General features: G+C 45.1%; 1 protein-coding gene across 1 annotated transcript in view; it reads right to left on the bottom strand.

The window, feature by feature from the left end:
* slc2a9l2 (solute carrier family 2 member 9, like 2) overlaps nt 1-17,153 on the bottom strand; it is a 408,797-nt gene extending 391,644 nt beyond the window's left edge. The window contains exons 1-3 of the mRNA XM_078213118.1: nt 17,006-17,153; nt 14,302-14,375; nt 6,989-7,087 (exon numbers count right to left, since the gene is read on the bottom strand). Of these exons, the coding sequence (XP_078069244.1) occupies nt 6,989-7,087; nt 14,302-14,355 (153 nt within the window). The 5' untranslated portion in view covers nt 14,356-14,375; nt 17,006-17,153. The remainder of the gene's footprint in view (nt 1-6,988; nt 7,088-14,301; nt 14,376-17,005) is intronic.
* Between the last annotated feature and the right edge of the window lie 2,561 nt (nt 17,154-19,714).

Raw genomic sequence — 19,714 nt, 5'->3', positions numbered from 1 at the left:
GTACACTGGGAAATCGAGGTGCCCACATAATGGAGCCCCAAGAGCTTAGCAGCTAGCTTCACTGGCGAGCTTAGGCTCTACCCACCCCGACTGGCGAGAATCTCATCCTGACTGCTTATTGGCACTAAGTCCCATAAGGTTACAACTTGCAACCAGCCCAAAAAAACCTTTGACCCCCTCACCACCAGTCTGGTGCCAGAAAATAAATCAGGATCAATCAGGACTCTAGAAACAATTGAAAATCAACATTAATAAGTTGATTTTCCAGGAGGTCTTCACAAGAGCACAAAACTTTGTTCATTTTGACTGGACAAAGAGCATTGGGAGTTGCGCGGATCTCTGGCTTTCCAGAGGTGCGTGGTGCCATTGATTACATGCATGTGGCACTCGGCTCTGTGGCATCAAGTTGTCAACTAAGTGAACCACAAGGGCTTCCACTCGGTGAATGTTCAGCTGGTCTGCAACTACACCAAACACATCTTCCAAGTGAGTGCTCAATTCCCAGGGACTGTACATGACTCCTCCATTCTCAGAACCCTGGCATGTTTCAGGGTCCATGAAGGCTGTGTCGTTGGCTCCATGGAAACAAGGGCTACCCACTGAGGGCATGGCTGATGACCCCTGTGTGGAAGCCATAGAGTGCAGCACAGACCAGATACAATGAGGTTTATGCTGCAATTCACACTTTGATGGAACAAACCACAGGGATGTTAAAGATGAGGTTGCAGTGCCTGGACCGGTCTGGTGGAGCCTTGCAATACAATCTACAGAAGCTCTCATGCATCATCATTGCCTGCTGCGCCATACGCAATGTAACACTGCAATGGGGGAAAGAACTGCTGAGGAGGAGATGGAGGAATGACACTTCTCCTCCGATGAGGATGTCAATGGGGATGAGGCTGACAAGATCCTTGAGGGCATAGATGTCATCCATGAGGCCAGGGGGATGTCCAGATGAGGCAGACTAGCTCAGGGCTCACTCATCGCCACTAGATTCATGATTTGATTTACTATTGTCACATGTATTAGTATACAGTGAAAAGGATTGTTTCTTGTGTGCTATACAGAGCATACCATTCATAGAGAGAGAAAGGAGAGAGTACAGAATGTAGTGTTACAGTCATAACTAGGGTGTAGAGAAAGATCAACTTAAGGGAGGTAGGTCCATTCAAAAGTCTGACGGCAGCAGTGAAGAAGCTGTTCTTGAGTCAGTTGGTATGTGTCCTCAGACTTTTATATCTTTTTCCTGAAGGAAGAAGGTGGAAGACAGAATGTCCGGGATGCGTGGGGTCCTTAATTATGCTGGCTGCTTTGCCGAGGCAGCGGGAAGTGTAGACAGAGTCAATGGATGGGAGGCTGGTTTGCGTGATGGATTGGGTTACATTCACAAACTTTTGTCATTCTTTACAGTCTTGGGCGGAGCAGGAGCCGTACCAGGAAATATATGTGTCCTCAGACTTTTGCATCTTTTTCCCGATGGAAGAAGGTGGAAGAGAGAATATCAGTGGTAATGAGGGCATTCAGTGAGGACACCCATTATCTTCACATGGCATTTGTGAGTATTGCACTCGGGTCTGACTGGCGGCAGTGCACACTCTGTGATATGGCTCCTGTCAGGGAGATGCAGCGGATGCCCATAATCCCTACATTCCAGGAGGATGATGGCAACTTGCAGTGGGGACAGTCCATAGAACCCCACAGAGCTTGTGTACACGTCTGACTCCTGTCGAGCTGATGGCAGCTCGCTTGCTCTCAATGACCAGGGTTATATCATGGTGGTACAGTGGGAAAGTTTACCTTCTCTTGATCCTGCAGCACCCTTCATGAGCTGAACCCTTGAGGACCACAGTGTCACTGGAGGCAGAAGCTGATGGGATAGAGAGCCGGATGAGAGCGCACAGGGAGAATGACTGAACTTTTTGACGCCGGCAGAGTACATTCTGGCAGACATTATAATTCCATCGAGATACAGACATGACTGATGTGTTCGGTCACTGTGAAGGAATGCCATCAATGTGCTGGGAAGGGAGAAAACTCTGGACTGAGAACCCTGCCTTTAACTTGTGCAGGAATCGAGGTTTCACTTCAGACTGACAGGAATGTAGCTGATCAGAACAAGGAGCCATGGAAAACGTGAAGTTATGGGAGTTTTTTCACAGGAGTGAACATTATATACAAGTGATTAACATCTGTGCTCATGCTGTGCACCTACAACCCTCCTTACCCTGCTGCTACACCTCGGCACATCTCCCACATCCACAGCGGAGGTGGAGGCAACCTGCTGATGGCTACGCCCTATTGCCTATGATGACCTTGGTGGGCATCCTCTGCATGGCCAAGACCTAGGGGGGGCTGTGGCCTGCTTTCAGGGTTCTGCTGTGTGGCAGTGCCACCCTCCTCAGCCTGTGGATTCGGATAGGTCACATCCATGGGGTCACCTGGCTGGATGGCCCCAGGGTATCCACCAGTTGATCCTCCTCCCTCTGGGTGCCCAATGGTCCCTGCCTGCCTCCCTGAGAGGAAGGGGCATCTGGAATGAGCTTGAGAAGCCCCCCCTCCTTTCCCAGCATTGACATTGGTGGGTTTCAGCAAGTGCCTCTGCTGTGGAGTGGAGCTCCTGCAGCTTTGCGGGACAGAAGTCTTGCACCAAGGTCTCTAACAGCGACACCACCCTACCAGTGTTTGCTCTGTCAGCCTGTTGATGCAATCACCTCCATCTGAAGGCAGAGGGACTCCTCCATCGAGCATCGCAGTCTGAGGTGTAATAGATATCCCTGATGTTTCTGAGCTTGTCTTTGCAACTCCAGCAACTGAGGAATGACCAAGTCCAGCGGCACCTCATCTAACTGGGACTCAGCAGATTCCTGGCCCCCAGCAATCCTCTGAGTGCTGGTACCCTGGGATGCCCCTGCCTCCACTTGCTGTGGATCAGACAGTGCTATGTACTTACCAGATTGTGACCCCCAGGCTAGAACTAGATTCCGCTGAGGTGTGTGTGGGAGAGGGAGTGGTGGTGTTCCATGAGCTGGCAATGAGTGAGATCCCTGTGGATGTGCAGTGGGCCTGTGAGCTGTGAGTGATGAGAAGACTGACTCACCCTGGCTGAACAGAGGAGATCATTCATTCTCTCATGACACTGGGTGGCTGTCCTCCTCTGCAGAGCATTGGCACTGACCTTCACTGCCATTGTCTCCCATGCTGGATTGGTAACCTTGGATGAGGGTCTCCATGCAAAGCTTGGGAATAGAACAGTGCAAGGGAGCTCGACTCTGCCTAGCAGGTGCTTGAGGGAGGCACTAGTGCTGTGTGCTTCCTAATGTGGCAGCCGTGACTTCCCAGCAGCTTCTGAAGTGTGCTACCTGTGTGCAGGGGCCGTCCTTTCAATATGACACCTGGATCATTGAGGCACCGAGGTGATGTTTCTACAGTTGATGCCAAAACATTGAATGTATTCAAGAGGCGGCTGGATATAGCACTTGGGGCAAACGGGATCAAAGTTTATGGGGAGAAAGCAGGATTAGGCCATTAAGTTGGACGATCAGCCATGATCGAGATGAATGGCAGACCAGTCTCGAAGGGCTGAATGGCCTCCTCCTGCTCCTCTTCTATGTTTCTATGTGATGGCAGCCAGGTGAACAGGGACCACCAGCCAGCAATACAATGTCAATCCCATACCTGCTTATTTTTTACATTAAGTGCTGCACAACACGACAGAAAAAGCTGCCATTGCCATCAGCAGGTCAAATGCCACTTTCTCTGCCGAAAATCAGACTTGCCAATTTCTGAGACAATTCTGCCCAAAGAGGAAACGTTTCCAATGGCCAAAGGGTCAATAAACAAAGGGCACAGTTTTAAAGTGATTAACCAGAGAAAGAGAGATGGAATGAGGAAACACCCGCGCGCCTTTAGAACTCTCTACCTCAGAAGTTGGGGTCACTGAATATTTTTAAGGCAAAGGTAGCGAACCATATGTAACCAGGGAGAGATGGGAACGTAGAACTTGAAACACAAGCAGATCAACATGTTCTTATCAAATGGCAGAGCAGTCCCGAGGGGCTGAATGGCCTACTTCCAGTCCTATTTTGTATTTAGGGTAGGGAGATGGTTACAGATTTAGTCTTCTTTTCTCTTTCCAAGCCCAGTAATATACTGTAATAGCATTGTGGGGGGGATGGGGGTCATGTTCAGAGGGCCACGTGACCATCAAGGACCCTATGGATCGCTCCGGCGGGAAGCTGAACCAATCAGCAGGAGGGCGTGGACCATGGGTCGAGAAGGGATTGGCAGTTGTTGCCCGAAAGTCCAGAAGAGCAGTCGCACTTGTAGTCTAATCTTGTTGTACATGTATATAAATACTCTGTTGGCAATAAAGCCTTTATAGTTAAAACTGCAGTCGCCCCGCAATCTATTACACATATGAAGCAGACAAAGCACATAATCCATATCTTTCCATCGCTAGTAATTCCTGGGAAAAAATGCCAGCTGCCACAGCCGTATTAGACAATCAACCTGCTTGGCCACATTATGAACACACTTTCTGTGGGCATTGACTCCATTGGTGGCTCTCAAGCCCAGAGCTTCTGGCACAGAGGTAGGGACTCTGCACATCGTGCCCCAAGACCTTCACAGGCTCAACTGTAACCTGTCAAAGGGAATTGGATAACTATTTGAAGGAGGAAGATTTGTAGAGTTAGAGGGAAAGAGCAGTGGATTTAATGAAATTGCTCTTCAAAAGAGCAAACGCAGACTCAATGAGCCGACTGGCCTCTTTTTGTGCTGTACATTTACCAGGATGTTGCCTGGGCTGGAGGGTCCGAGCTATGAGAAAAGATTGAATAGGCTGAGGCTGTTTTCCTCAAAGCAGCAAACATTGAGAGATACATAAAATTATGAGGGACATAGGCAGGTTGGATAGAAAGGCACTTGTTCCATTAGTTGAGAGGTCAATGCCCTTGGGGCCTAGACTTAAGATAAGATGGTAGAAGGCTAAGAGAGGAGTAGAGGAGAAACATTTTCACCCAGAGGGTGAAGGGAGCCTGGAACTCACTGCTTGAAAAGGTGGGTGAGTCAGAAACCCTCGTATCATTGGGGAAGAATTTAGATATTCACTTGCACTGGCATAACTTCCAGCGCTATGGACCAAGCGCTGGAAAATGGGTTGTGTGATCTTTGTTGACTGGCAAGGACTCGATGGACTGAATGGCCTCCTCCTATGCTGTAAATGTCTATGAATCTACTATAAGCTGGGATGTTCTAGCCCCATCGTAGTGGCACCCGCTGCAGGAGATTAGGCAGCCCAACCAAAGACCATTGCCTTTCGGTGAGACTGGGCAATCCTGGCGCTGTGCGGTGGACAGGGCTGGTAAATACCATGATGATTCTATGATATGGTATACAGCAGCAATACTCTTTAAAAACACAAGGCTACTGTTACTTGATGTTAAATAACATCCAGTGTAATGCACTCAGTCCATTTATTCACAGCATGGAGAATATTTATTCCTGGTTAACTCTCTAAACTCTGAGGTATATCACACCATTCACGCAGCATGTTACAACCTTGTGCCAAAGATATTCAGCACTTTTATTAAATTACATTTTTATTTTATTTTGGCATTTTTTGCAATATAGGCAAATAATTTAATATATCCGGAAAATCAATACTCTCAATGCTTTATATTTGTGTAAATTCAAAACAAAATAAGTTACAAAATACAATATCATACAATATCATTTTAAATTCATGGAGTATTAAAGCAAAAACAACTTTCATTAAAGTAGAATCATAGAATTCCTACAGTGCAGAAGGAAGCTATTCCATCCATCGACAACAATCCCACCCAGGCCCTATCGCCATAACCTCACGCGTTTACCCTGCTGGTGTGAAGTTATATGAACTAAGGAATAGCATGGTGGGAAAATTGGTACAATATAAGAAAGACTGACTCCGCATAACTTAAAACATGACTGACCACCATGTAAACCTGATAAAGCTGACTTCGTATAACTTATGACGTGAATGAGATCAGAGAAGGTCAAGCTATTCCAATTTCCTGACCTCTAAGGCCCGATAAGATTGATTCCCCATAGCCTAAAGCTATAGGAGTAAATAAAACAAGATAAGGTCAGAGATGACGGAAATCATCGACCTTTGTCTGTTACATCAATGGGCAAGATAAGCATATGAATGATGCAACAAAAGGTTCTAGGAGGTCAACAGGTTATAACATGATTAATGCTATTGTTTATACTTCTATTAATGATCAAATTCCTGAATAAGCTCTGGTCACGCTAACAGATAATGATTATGTATAAATACTGAACTGTTTCTTTCTGTAAGCGTGGACTTGGGGAGGAATTAGCATGTTGTAATAACTGCTCTCTGAACCCAAGTTGCAGCCAAAACTGCATGCAGTCTTTTCGTAAATAAAGGCTTGTTATTTTGTCTGAACTAACTTTGTTGAGTTTTTCTATCACAGTCAAGAAGCAGGAAAGTTTCCACTTCAACACTGGTCCCCCGAGACTAAGGGGCAATTTAGCATGGCCTAACCCACTGTGGGAGGAAACTGGAGCACCCGGAGGAAACCCACACAGACACGGGGAGAATGTGCAAACTCCATGTAGACAGTCACCCAAGGCAGGAATTAAACCCATGTCCCTGGCGCTGTGAGGTAGCAGTACTAACCACTGTGCCACCGTGCTGCCCAAGTACTTTTAAAACATCCTTCGGTGCTTCACACCTAATAAACTGTCTTTGCACCCAATAGCGCGATATTGGGGGCAGGTGGGAGGTTGACTAAAAGCTTGGCCATAAAGGTGGGTGTAAGGAGGGTCTTTGATGGAGGAGAGGGAGGGAGGGAGAAAGCTGAGGGTTCAAGGGAGGGAATTCTAGACCTTTGGATCTAGTTGACCGAAAGTTGGGGATACACAGTAGGTGCAATAAAGTGATTCTTGGCCTGCTTTGATACTTGAGTTTTGATTCACTTACCACTGTTGGTGCATTTACTACCGAAAGGTTATAGCCATACAAAAATGATGAACCAAGGGCTCCAACCAATGAAGCGATCACAAGCTGGCAGGTCAACCCCTGTGAAGGTAAAATACCCCATTTAAACATGTTTAATAGTTTTAGCCAGGTTTTAATTGTTTGAAAAGGTCTCATTTGGCTTTAAACATTCTTATTATTTCATATATACATATCTGTTAATGTTACATTTGGTATTCAATGTTTAAGATGCCTCTCATCTACATTACTGCCTCACCAGCAGTATTTACCTGGATTCCCGAGTTCAATATCATCCATATTTCTTCTTAAAAAAAACTTCAATCGCAATGAAATTTACATGACCTTTGTTGGATAGGTTATTGTGCAGAAGAAAGCAGGTCAAGCCAGAGAATATTGAAACGAGAATAAGAGGGTGAAGCAAGAACACAGCTAAATCTAGGCCTGGGGTTTTCAATCGTCAATGGGGTGAGAACAGGAGCTGTTATGCACGGTGGCACGGTGGTTACCATTGCTACCTCACAGCGCCAGGGGCCCGGGTTTGACTCCCGGCTTGGGTCACTGTCTATGTGGAGTCTGCATGTTCTCCCCGTGTCTGCGTGGGTTTACTCCGGGTGCTCCAGTTTCCTCCCACAGTCCAAAAGACAGGCTAGTTAGGTGCATTGGCCAAGCTAAATTCTCCCTTAGTGTACCTGAACAGGTGCCGGAATGTGGCAACAAGGGGATTTTCACAGTAACTTCATTGCAGTGTTAATGTAAACTTACTTGTGACTAATAAATAAACTTTAACTTTAAAATAGTTCCTTGGATGGCGTACTGGTGCTTCTGAGATGTGATTCTATTTTCAAAGGGAGGGCAGGGTGGTGGAGTTGGGAACTCCCTCTGCTCCATTTCACTGCCCATTAGATTTGTTAACAGGCAGGGGAGGGTGATTTTATAAGCACTGATCACACATCTGGTGCACATCTGGTGCACATTAGTACACGACTGTTGGGTTCAATGCGGTGTCTCATTAAGTAGTTTATCTTTCAGAAGCATTTATACTGTCACTTCAAGTTTCTGTCTCAGATGAAGATCTTTGAGTTGGTCATTTGCAGATTGGCCCTGTCTGCATTGTGAGGCAGCTGCTCTCCAGTATCCTGCCTTCTCTATTCTGCAGCTGCAGGCCCCATCATGGCTGCCATCTGCCTTTGATGATCATGCTGGGCAGCTAGTTGTCACCTCCCAGCAGAGTGCTATCAACAACTATAGCTGTGGCCCAATTAGAGCATCTTTATTTGAAGATTGCATTGCATGAGCTTCCCTTTCTTCTCAGAGTATTAATCTGACCTTTCTTTTCCCCTGTGCTCTATCTAATCAGACGGTGATCCGCTCAGTCCAATTTCCCTCTTTTTTCCACTGTTGCTCTGTTTCTTTCACAAACTCTAAACCTCACTTGGTTAACTGTTGGTGCCATCGTTCATGAAAGTCCTAACTGCCCAGTTTCCCTTGCCATGCTATTCCCAGCTTGCACTTCCAGCAATTCAGAAGACGAAACATTTTCAAGGTGAAAAATTAAGGAAAACAAAGCTTATTTATTAGCGTCACAAGTAGACTTACATTAACCATTTGAAGTTACTGTGAAAATCACCTAGTTGCCACACTCCAATGCCTGTTCGGGGACACTAAGGGAGAATTTAACATGGCCAATGCACCTAACCAGCACATCTTTTGGACTGTGGGAGGAAACTGGAGCACCCAGAGAAAACCCACGCAGACATGGGGAGAATGTGCAAACTTCACACAGTGACCCAAGCCAGGAATTGAACCCAGGTCCCTGGCACTGTGAGACAACAGTGCTAACCCCACTGTGCTACCAGGCCACCCCATTGGAAAATGTACAACTAACGAGGCATGCCACAAGATCCGCTGCCGTTCCAGCAAAATCTCGGCCAAAAATTATTCTTGGAATTGATTTCACTCCATGTTGACCCTTGATCTTAAACTTGCAATTCTGGAAAAATGAGTGTGGGTGTAATCTGAATCCAGGAGCCAGAATGCCAGCTACAAACTATCGTACCATCTGATAGATCCTTTCAATATCCATTCTTCCATTCCCAGGCCATTATAACTAACCAGTCTTTTTCATTAAAACCATTGCCTTTTTTTCCTCCTAGTGTGTTCTTTTAGTTTTCTGTTTCTTAATGTGCCTGCCTTTCTTTCCTATAGTTTTTGGCGTTTGCTTGAATCAATCTTTTCTTGCATTTTCTTTTCTTGGGTCTAAAGAGAGGAATGCCCGTACTATTAGAAGGCACACTGAAACTTCTAAAATCAGCAATTGAAGTGATAGTTAATGATAGCATTGATAGATCTTCAACTGTTACCGTATGTGAAATTCTTATCTTAAGTATTAAGTCAAAGGTATTGGTGGCGATATCCACACAATAGAAATAAAGAGTTTCTAGCAGATGCAATAGAAATTGGTGAGCTTGACAGGTTTATCAATGCAGTAAAGGATCACCTCTGGAATTATTCATGGCTAAGTGTCAAGAGTGACATCCGATAACTTTAGGGAATTAACTGAACTTGTTTTACAGGCGTTGACATGGTGAACTCTAGATAAGGCACTTTGACAGGCACTAAGATAGATGGAACAATGGTTAGCACTGCTACCTCACAGCACCAATGACCTGGGTTCGATTTCCAGCTGGGGTCACTGTCTGTGCGGAGTCTGCACGTCCTCCCCATGTCTGCGTGGGTTTCCTTCGAGTGCTCCGGTTTCCTCCCATAGTCTAAAAGACGTGCTGGCTTGGTACATTGGCCGTGCTAAATTCTCCCTCAGTGTACCTGAGCAGGTGCCTGAGTGTGGTGACTAGGGGATTTTCACAGTGACTTCATTGCAGTGTTAATGTCAGCCTACTTGTGACAATAATAAATAAACGTTAAGATTGTACATATTCATCTGCCTGAAATATTTCTGCTTGCTGTTTAGCAGCTTTTTTTTTACTACTTCTGGCAATTATTTTCATTATTGGTAGCTGTTTCTAGATTTCCAATTTGTGGTCAATAGTTTGTGAACTGCCTATTATATACTGAGCAACTCCATCCCTGATCACAGCCAACATCTCACCCTCGCAGTCTAGCATGGCCATTGGTTTCAACCACAGATTGAACCATCTATAACCATTTCATTATTTCCCTCATCACCTACATATCACCATCACCTTACAAACCCTCTTCATCTCTTGTGGGCATTCTCACCTGCGTCATTTGTAACTACACTTTCAAACTCTTACCGGGCTAGCCTTCGAACTTCCATTAGAAGTTGCTGTTCTGTTCAAGCACCACCTCACCTCTTACTTCATAGAATCATTGAATCCCATCAGTGCAGAAAGAGGCAATTCGGCCCATCAAGCCTGCACCGACTACAATCCCACCCAGCCCCTATCCTCGTAACCCATGTATTTACCCTACTAATCTTCCTGATACTAAGGGGCAATTTAGCTTAGATACCTTTATCTCCAGAAAAATCTTTACCCACTCCCACCATGGTCATTTACTCCTGAGATGGCTTCCATCCTTGCTCCCTCACATCCACAGGGTGAAGACTTGCGTCGCTATAACCACCAATTTACCAACAAGTGTTATTGGAATTTACTGTCCATTTCCAAAGCCACAAATACTATTCCAGGATTATACTGTGATTGACATACAGAGTTAGAAAGTCTTGCAAAAACAAATAGATCAAACTTATTTTTTAACTCAAATGTGGGCAACAGTCTTTAAAGGTGGGATGAGGGCAACTTGCTCCGTCTTCCCCAGAAATCTTGTCACTTCTTGTACCACTTCTCCAAATCCCAATGATGTGCAGGTTAGGTGGACTGGTCATGCTAAGTTGCCCCTTAGTGCCCTAAGATGTGTAGGTCAGTTGGATTAGCCATGGTGAATGTGCGGGGTTACAGAGATAGGGCAGGGGAGAGAGCCTGGGTGAGGTACTCTGTCAAAGAGTCAGTTCAGACTTGATGGGCCAAATGACCTCTTCTGCACTGTAGGGATTCTATGATTCAATGTTCCTCTGCTAACAGGTTATGTTTCCAAGGCTTTTGAAAGACCATTCCTAATTTTCATCCTCCAGTGTGACACTCTTGGTCCAATTCATTTCCTGTAATTTTCCTCTCTCCAACTCCTTTTCCAAGTTTGCAACTGCAAATTTGAATAATTGGGCTAGAATTTCTGTGGTCACACTTGATCTCTCACTGCAGCTTCCTACCTTATCAATTCCTTTCCAAATCCACAAAACAGTAATCAAATCCACACTTAGCATTTTATATTCTAGGGAATGTAATCCCTCCTCATAATATACCTCTTGGAGACCTGTTAATATTCTGGTGATTCTAGACTTTGCTTCTTCTGAGGTCAATGTATCTTTTATGAGGAGCAATGCCCAAAGATTTATACATTGCTCCAGATGTGTTCCAGTCAGCATTTTGTCAAGCTGTGGCAAAACCCATTTTTGCTAGCCTTCTAGTTATGTAGACTAACATTCAATTTGCCTTTCTGATTCATGTTTTATGCCTGGCCATCATTGTTCCCAGTCTTTCACCATTTAAGTAATACTCAGACCTATCTTTTTCTAATCCAAAGCGAATGACCTTAGTCAGCTGTTTTGAAATCCATCTGACACAATGTTGCTCACTCATTTAATCTATCAATGTCTCTTTGTAATATTGTGCTCCCTGCTTACTATGGCGCTAATCTTTGTGCCATCATTGAACTTGGACGTGTGACTTTTGCTGAAAAAAAAGAGATGTCTATCAAAGCTTTTTTTCTTGCACTCACCAGGACAGTTCACAAGAAATTACCAACAGTAATTGGAAGCAACAATTTACACCGCATGGCAAGACAGACAGAAGGAGCATTTCCACACATTGCAACTTTTCCAACTAAACAAAAGTTTGGGGAACGGTCATTCCACAGTTCATTCCTCAGGCAATGCCTTAACCAATCAGAATTGACCTGCCCAGTTTGAATTTGAACAAAGTTGGGCAGTGACTCCACCAATCAGAGTCCACTTGCCAATGAATCAGAACTCTCTTCTCACGCAGTATTGACTGCTATTTGCTTTTATCCTCTTGCGAGTTGTCCTGCTGAGTGTAAGTTTTGATAGTACGTCTCCTTTTTTAAGCAATATATGGCTTTTGATTGTCTTATGTAAATTATTAATAAATAGAGAATAGTTCATGCCCCAGCACAAATTTACAGTGGGACACCACTAGGCATATCCTTGCATTACAAGGATGTACCCAAACTCTGTTTTCTATTGTCTAACTAATCTCCCAAACAGATCAAAAATTTGCCTTTAGTTCCATGGATTTTAATTTTAGCTCGCAATCTCTTATGTTGAAACTTATCAAATGTTTTCTGGAAGCCCATATGAACAAAATCAATAAACATTCCCCTTCCTACTCTTTCTGCAACATCCTTTGTGGATAATCATGGCTCAGTGATACCCTATTAGTACAATGGGGCAAACAGAATAGAAGGTCTGAAGAATGACTTTGCCAGTATAGAGACTGAACTCAGGCTGGTGGCGTGACTAAGCATTCTCTAACCAACTGAGGTAGCTAGCATTCTCCACTTTCTACCACTTTAGTTAATGCCACAAAAAAAATACAATTAGACATGATAGGCAGGAATTTCCAACCTCCCCCACACCCACCTCCTGTGGCATGTTTTGTGGCGATGGAGGCAGCCCACCATTGGACAGCGGTGGGATCTTCCAGTCCTACTGCCGTCAGCAGGGTTTCCATTGTTTGTACCCTTCGCTATCGGGGTACTCATGGCATAGCAAAAATGGCTGGAATTCTCCGGTCTTTCACACTCCACTATCACTGCCAGCGAGAACGCAGAATTTGGTGCTCGGCCAAATCTCTGTTCACTACAGTGGGACAGAAGAATACCAGCTGCGGACGAGATCAGAGAATTCCGGACAATGGCCGAGATTCTCCCATCGAGACCCGCATCTTTTCTGGCGGGTCGTGGTGGGAGATGCGCGTCGCCGGCCATGTTCCGGGATTTGCACATGCGCCGGGAACGCATGCGCATCTCCCAGAGCCGACGAACAGTCGCTGGTCAGACCACGCTGGAAACCGGCGGGAAGGCAGGTAAGTCATTTGAATCTGTTTTAAATGTATTTTAAATATATTTTCAATGTAATTATCAGGAACATACCTGTCCCGATTGAATCTCCCATCCCGCCAGGAGTACTTCATTCCGGCGGTGTTTAGAGCAGCTCCCCATGTTCATGGAAATAGCAGGAGACCCCGCTGGAATGAAAGGGGGGCAATCGGGGCCCCCCCCAGGGGTCAGGCAGCGGGAGTGTGGTGCCTCCTGAGCATGGGCACCCTGGCAGTGCCAGCCTGTGCCTCCTGGCACTGCCCAAGGAGCAAAGTGCCCATGCCCAGGGGCACCTTGGCACGGCCCTTCAGGCATCAGGCAGTGTCGAGGGGACGGGGCCTATTGTGGACGGGACCTAGGGGCAATCAGTGGGGTGGGGGGGGTCCCGCTGCCACTCTACATGGCGGTCGATCTGGGATGGAGGGAGGGCAGTGAGTGGGGTGGCTGGGAGGGGGGGTGGTCTGCCGGGGGGGGCCTGCCTCCAGGGAGGGGTGGGGGGGGGGGTCTGACCCGGGGGGGAGGGGTGGGGGGATTGCCTCTGCTAGGGATTTGGGCTGGTCATTGGGGTGCTCTGGGATGGGGGGGGGGGGGGTTAAGGGCTGGCCCGGGAATTGCTGTGGGGCCGCAACTGGGCCGTGGGGGGGGCTGGAGGGGCAGCACTGCGGGGGTCCCAGGCTGGCCAGCAAACAGGGAGTTTAACAGATCGGGGCCACTGCGCATGCGCAGAGTTCCGGAACTGTCAGACTGTGGCGTGAATAGGCCCCGCCCCTCCCGGGTTTTTAATGAGATTCACGACTGGGACCTCTTCAGTGAACAGAGTGCGGCGATTCGGGTGAGAAGCTGAACTGACAAAACAGTCGGGATTTAGAACAGTTTTCCTGCCAATTCAGCACTTTTGGGAGAATCGCGGCCAATATTTCCAGTTGTAGAAAGTCCAAAAGTAGAGCGCCACAGCGATAAGATAGTCATCCTTGCAATGTCAGCCATGATTCAGTTGGTGGCATTCACACCTCCAATGAAGAAGGTTGTGAGTTCAAGTCCCACTCTCGAGATTTGAGCACTAAAATCTAGGTTGGTGCGTCAGGGCAGAACTGAGGAGCTTTACCAAATTAAAAAACAGAGGGGAAAATAATGAAACTAACTTTTGTTTCCTTATTATCCACGGTCCTTGTTTCAATACCGTCATTGGTTTGCATTGTGCAGGACTGCCGCGTTTCTAGAAAGGAAAGAAAATTAATGATGTTGTATTAATATACAATGAATATCAAACTCACAAAAACAACAGGTGGATTCTTCCCGAAAAAAGCTCTAAAGGGGCAATCTTACTGGCTCGCTGCACTGGTTGATAGGTGCGGCAAGCCGACAAGATTGCATGCGAGGCCAAAACCCCGGTTCACGCTGGGCACAAACCTGTTTCCTGCTGCACGCAATCTGCCGGCAAGAGCAACTCCATGCCTAGAAAGGGTGCAAAGCCGATTTAAATATTAATGTAATGTGTTGCCTTTCCATAACATGCCCCTTCAGAGAGACTGGAAGGGGCATTAGATCAACAGCTCATTGGTCGAAAGAGAGGAGCAGGAGGAGGAATATGCAGACCAGGCTGAAGATCTGAAGGCTTTCAACTCCCAAGGAAGACCCTGTGTGAAACAGTGGTGAGGAAAGATGTCGCAACATGACAAGAAGAAAAGTGAAGAAGACTTGTCCCAGTCCTGTGCTAATTTCAAACTTTTCTCACTTGATGTTTCAACCGAGCAATGACTTTGCAGAGAAGGAGTGACAGCATTACGACACCCTTTGCTTAGGCTTAACTGCCAAATTATGTTGTTCAACAATAAATAACACTAATTCTATATATGTCTGTACAATTATAGCATTATTAGATTCTCATAACTCTTTTAAAAAAGATAAACATATATCTCATACTCGCTATACCAATAGATGCTTCATAATTAGCTTTGATGGGGTAGGATTTTCCAGGCTCACTATCTGCTGAGGTCATCCAGCCCTGTCCAAAGCCAATGGACACTCAATCTCCTGCAGCGGACTCCAGGGTTGGAAAATCCCAGCCATGGGTGCCTCTTATTACCAACAATGGAATCTACTTAGGCTGAGATGGTCATTTCAACTTGTCTGTTGATCCAGAAACTCAGCTAATGTTCTGGGGATCCAGGTTCGAATCCTGCCATGGCAGATGGTGGAATTTGAATTCAATAAAAAATATCTGGAATTAAGAATCTACTGATGATCATGAAACCATTGTCGATTGTCAGAAAAACCCATCTGGTTCACTAATGTCCTTTAGGGAAAGAAATCTGCCATCCTTACCTGGTCTGGCATACATGTGACTCCAGAGCCACAGCAACTGCCCTCAGGCAACTAGCGATGGGCAATAAATGCTGGCCAGCGAGTGACGCCCATGTCCCATGAATGAATTTTTTAAAATTTGAATAGTTTATAAATTTGTTAATTCAAAAGCCAGAGAAGATGACTGAATGCATCATCGGGCTGTATGTTTGTGTTCGTATTGTAACACTTAACTCTTTCCCCAAGACAACCACGTGGAGACAGTAAAATGATAGTCCTCTCAACATTTGTAATGCTTTGGTCTGGATCATGGGGGCTAATTTTAACTCTCATGTGCGTGTGCAGCAAAGCGATCTGATCACGGGCACCGGCGCCCAGTCTCGATCAGTTTTAAAAACTGGGAGCCAGTGGGAAGCAGCCAGCCAGCCAGTAACATCAAGTAGCAGAAGACTCCCAGGAGGGATCTGGGAAACAGTTCACTGGCACTAGGATATAGATAAATGGAGCTGGGAAACTGACGGCAGGGAAAGCTTCCTTGTAGGGTTTGGAGGAGCACACTGTTCTTCCTGACCCACAAGGAGACAAAAAAAACTTCAGGAGGGCGGCACGGTGGCACAGTGGTCAGCAATTCTGCCTCACAGTGCCAGGGGCCTGGGTTTGATTCCCAGCTTGGGTCACTGTCTGTGCGGAGTCTGTACGTTCTCCCTGTGTCTGTATGGGTTTTCTCTGGGTGCTCTGGTTTCCTCCCACAGTCCGAAAAACATGCTGGTTAGGTGCATTGGCCATGCTTAATTCTCCCTCAGTGTATCCGAACAGGCGCCAGAGTGTGGCAACTAGGGGATTTTCACAGTAACTTCATTACAGTGTTAATGTAAGCCTACTTGTGAATAATAAATAAACTTTAAAAACTGAATTACTCCATTGGCTGTACAGTAATTTGGGACATCTGTAGGATGCATTATATAAATGCAAGTTCTTTTTGGTTACAGATTACCCATTCATACCACAGAGTTAGAGGAACCATCTGCAGCAATATTGTGTCATTGCTGTACTGAATAATCTCACATAAACAAATGGGATAAATATCTTAAAACATTTCCTCATTAAGGTATACAATATTTTAAAATGCTGAATGATATTTTGGTCAACAAATGGTTAAAAACCAGTCAGTGTCCCTTGTAAAGTTTAAGGACAGGCATTTCATGATCCTTTTGACATGTTGATCCTGCCCATTGATCTTTGCTCTCCTGCTGTTACCAAATCAACAACGTTAGTTAAGGTCCACGTGAAATATCTGCACATGAACAATCAAACTACAGCAGAAAATTCCCCCATGTTTTCACCTTGAAAAACAGTGCACTTCTTTTTCTTATTCTCACTAAAGGTTTGACATTTCAGAGTTTAATTCGTATTTGGGTTTTGGCTAATCTGTTTTGCCATTAAGGTTCCCTTTGCTCTCAGGAAGTGGATCACTGGCAACTACGAGAGTCACTCGCTAGTACTGACCGCTATTAAGAAATGATTGAAGTTAAGACCACTTACATGCTCAGCCAAAAAGTATTCACTGTTGTGGTTAAAATCCTGGCCACAGAACAATGGGAAATTTCCCTTGTAATCGGAATAAATTAATGCACTGACAAGTTGCTGACAATAGCTCCGTACATTTCACATTGCTGATTAAATATACTCTGTGAGACTTTGGACTTCCAGGATGACAGGTTATATTTGCCTTGTGCTCACAATTTAACCCCTAAGTGGCCTCCTTTATTCACTCCTCAAAACTTTCTTTAAGCAAGCTTTTGGCTATCTTCCCTAATATCTCCTTATTTCGCTCAGGATCTAATCTTGTTAGATGACATGACAGCAAGATACTACAGGTGGCAGAATTCTGAAACCAAAATAGAAACTACTGGAAAAACTGAAAAAGCAGGACCGGCTGCAATTTGAGATGTTTAATTAAACTAAAGATAAAAAATAAATAAGACCTGCTGTTGATTTCCAAATAAAATTTTACTGAGGGAATTGAAAACAAGCATTGTCTTCATGATAACTCCAATCCTCTGCTGCCTGGTTAGTGGGTTGGATTAAACTGTCAAATGGATGATCCATGATTCAAAGATGCCAGACACGCACCCATTGCCAACTTAACAACAATCCTGTGGACAGTGCCGGATTTAGGCATAAGCTAAACAAGCTACAGCTTAGGGACTCATAATCCGCAGGGGCCTCACAAAATTTCAGAAGGTTTACAATGAGGAGGACATTTAAGAGCGGATACCAGAAAAGAAAAAGAAAGCACCAGCTTGAAGAGCAACTCAAAAAATTACCAAAATTACCAAAATCTATGAGAGATCAAGCCAGCCAAATGATAAATATGTAATCAGTAAATGCATTCATTTGAAAATAATTTGTATTTTTCACTTTAAATACCTTGCTATTAAATAATTAAAAGGCATAATTATGTTTTCTATTTTTTTGTGGTGACCCAAGGTCCTGTTTTGGTACGCACCTTTGTGAGACCTTTTGGTGTAACTTTTTAACAAGGGGCCTCCAAGCTTTATATAGCTTAGGGCCTCACCAAGTCTAAATCCGGCACTGCCTGTGGAGTCCGGGTGTCACATGTTCAGGCAGCAAATTGAAAATTGATCTCACATAAAACAAACTATTCCAATCTTTCAAACTCTTTTTCCATGCCATGTTGGGGACTGTATTGTTTGCTTACTGATTACATTCTGTACCCGTAATGATTATGTTTACAACATAATAAATCTGTCAAAATTTACAAAATTATTTTGAGAAAATCACTCAGCGCTACATGTTATGAGCTGGATTTTCCAGGGAGACTCTGTGGAGGGCTGTAAATGGCAGCTGAGACCCAATTCTGGGATTGCTGACTCCATTCCCAGGATTTCTCATTTTCAGGGGTGCTGGTTCAGGTCGTGAGCCCAAACCCTGCACTCCTGACCTGGCCGGCTACATTGTGAGGATAGGTACATCCTAATATTCTACAATTTTCATGAAGTTGGGCCAAGTTTTCAACGAGCCGTGGTTCATGGCACCTCAGAGGTATCATGAACCATAGTCTACATGAGGGAACCCTTGAAAGGCAAGTTCAAAAAGCCCTTCCCATGCCTTCATTTCCAAAATATGCCCTCCACCCACCTCTTATGACTCCTCATGTCCCCATACCAATGTCTGCCCTCCCATTCAATGGGATTGCATTCAGCAGGAATCTCCATTGACAATGGCAGGACAAGAATACCCTGCCACCGGCCAATGATAGGCCTTCTTGTCAGGTTCTGTGGTGAAGCCCATCCTATGTGTGAGTAAAGTCTTTTAAAAAAAGTAACCACTGTGCCACCATGCTGCCCCTTTAACACTGCCATCAACTGGTTGAACCATATGGTCTATTTCTGTATATCTTTACATCCTACGTAAAGAATGTCTGGGCTTTTTCTGAATGTCTATCGTGCTCTGCTGGTTAGGTTTCTTTCCCTGCTACAAATATACAAAGCCGGAATTTGAAAAAAGAATTCTACAACCCCAGTGTAAGATCCCGGCTTCCAGAAATGTACAAATTCCACCGCTTGGTATTCTGCTCACCCAAATACAATCTTGCCTGAAATTTGCACAGTAAGAAGCCTCACAACACCAGGTTAAAGTCCAACAGGTTTATTTGGTACCACGAGCTTTCGGAGCACTGCTCCTTCATCAGGCGAGTGGCAGTTTAAAATTGAATTGAATTGAAAACTGGCCTCAGTATTGATGATCATTAAATTAAAATGAGCTGTTGTAAAAACCCATCTGGTTCACTGATGCTTCAGGGGAGGAAATGTGCCCAGCAAGCCATTCGGTTCAAGGGCAATTAGAGATGGGCAACAAATGCTGCCCTTGCCAGTGATGGCCACACCTCATGAAAGAATACACTAAAAAAATGTACATCCATATAATGGAATGATGGCAACCACAATCTGTATTCATTGAATATCCTTACTGTAAGAACATCCCAGGACGTTTTGTATACAGGTACTTGTGGTGAACCATTGTTGGTTCCCACCAGGTAGTGCTGAGCCATGCTCTGGCCAGTACTATGAGTCTGTAGATATGTTGGGGTTAGGGTTGGGCTGTTCTACCTGTTAATATAGTCCTATGGTACACCCCAGTTGGCTCCGCCTCTTGGGAGAGGTATAAAGGTCACTGCTCTGCCTGGTGACCCTTTAGTCTGTGATCATATACTGTATATAGTAGCTC

Source organism: Mustelus asterias, chromosome 1 (assembly GCF_964213995.1).
Source record: "Mustelus asterias chromosome 1, sMusAst1.hap1.1, whole genome shotgun sequence".
Lineage (NCBI taxonomy): Eukaryota > Metazoa > Chordata > Chondrichthyes > Carcharhiniformes > Triakidae > Mustelus > Mustelus asterias.
Note: the sequence above shows the minus strand (reverse complement) of the source record. Positions and strands in the feature narration are given on the sequence as shown.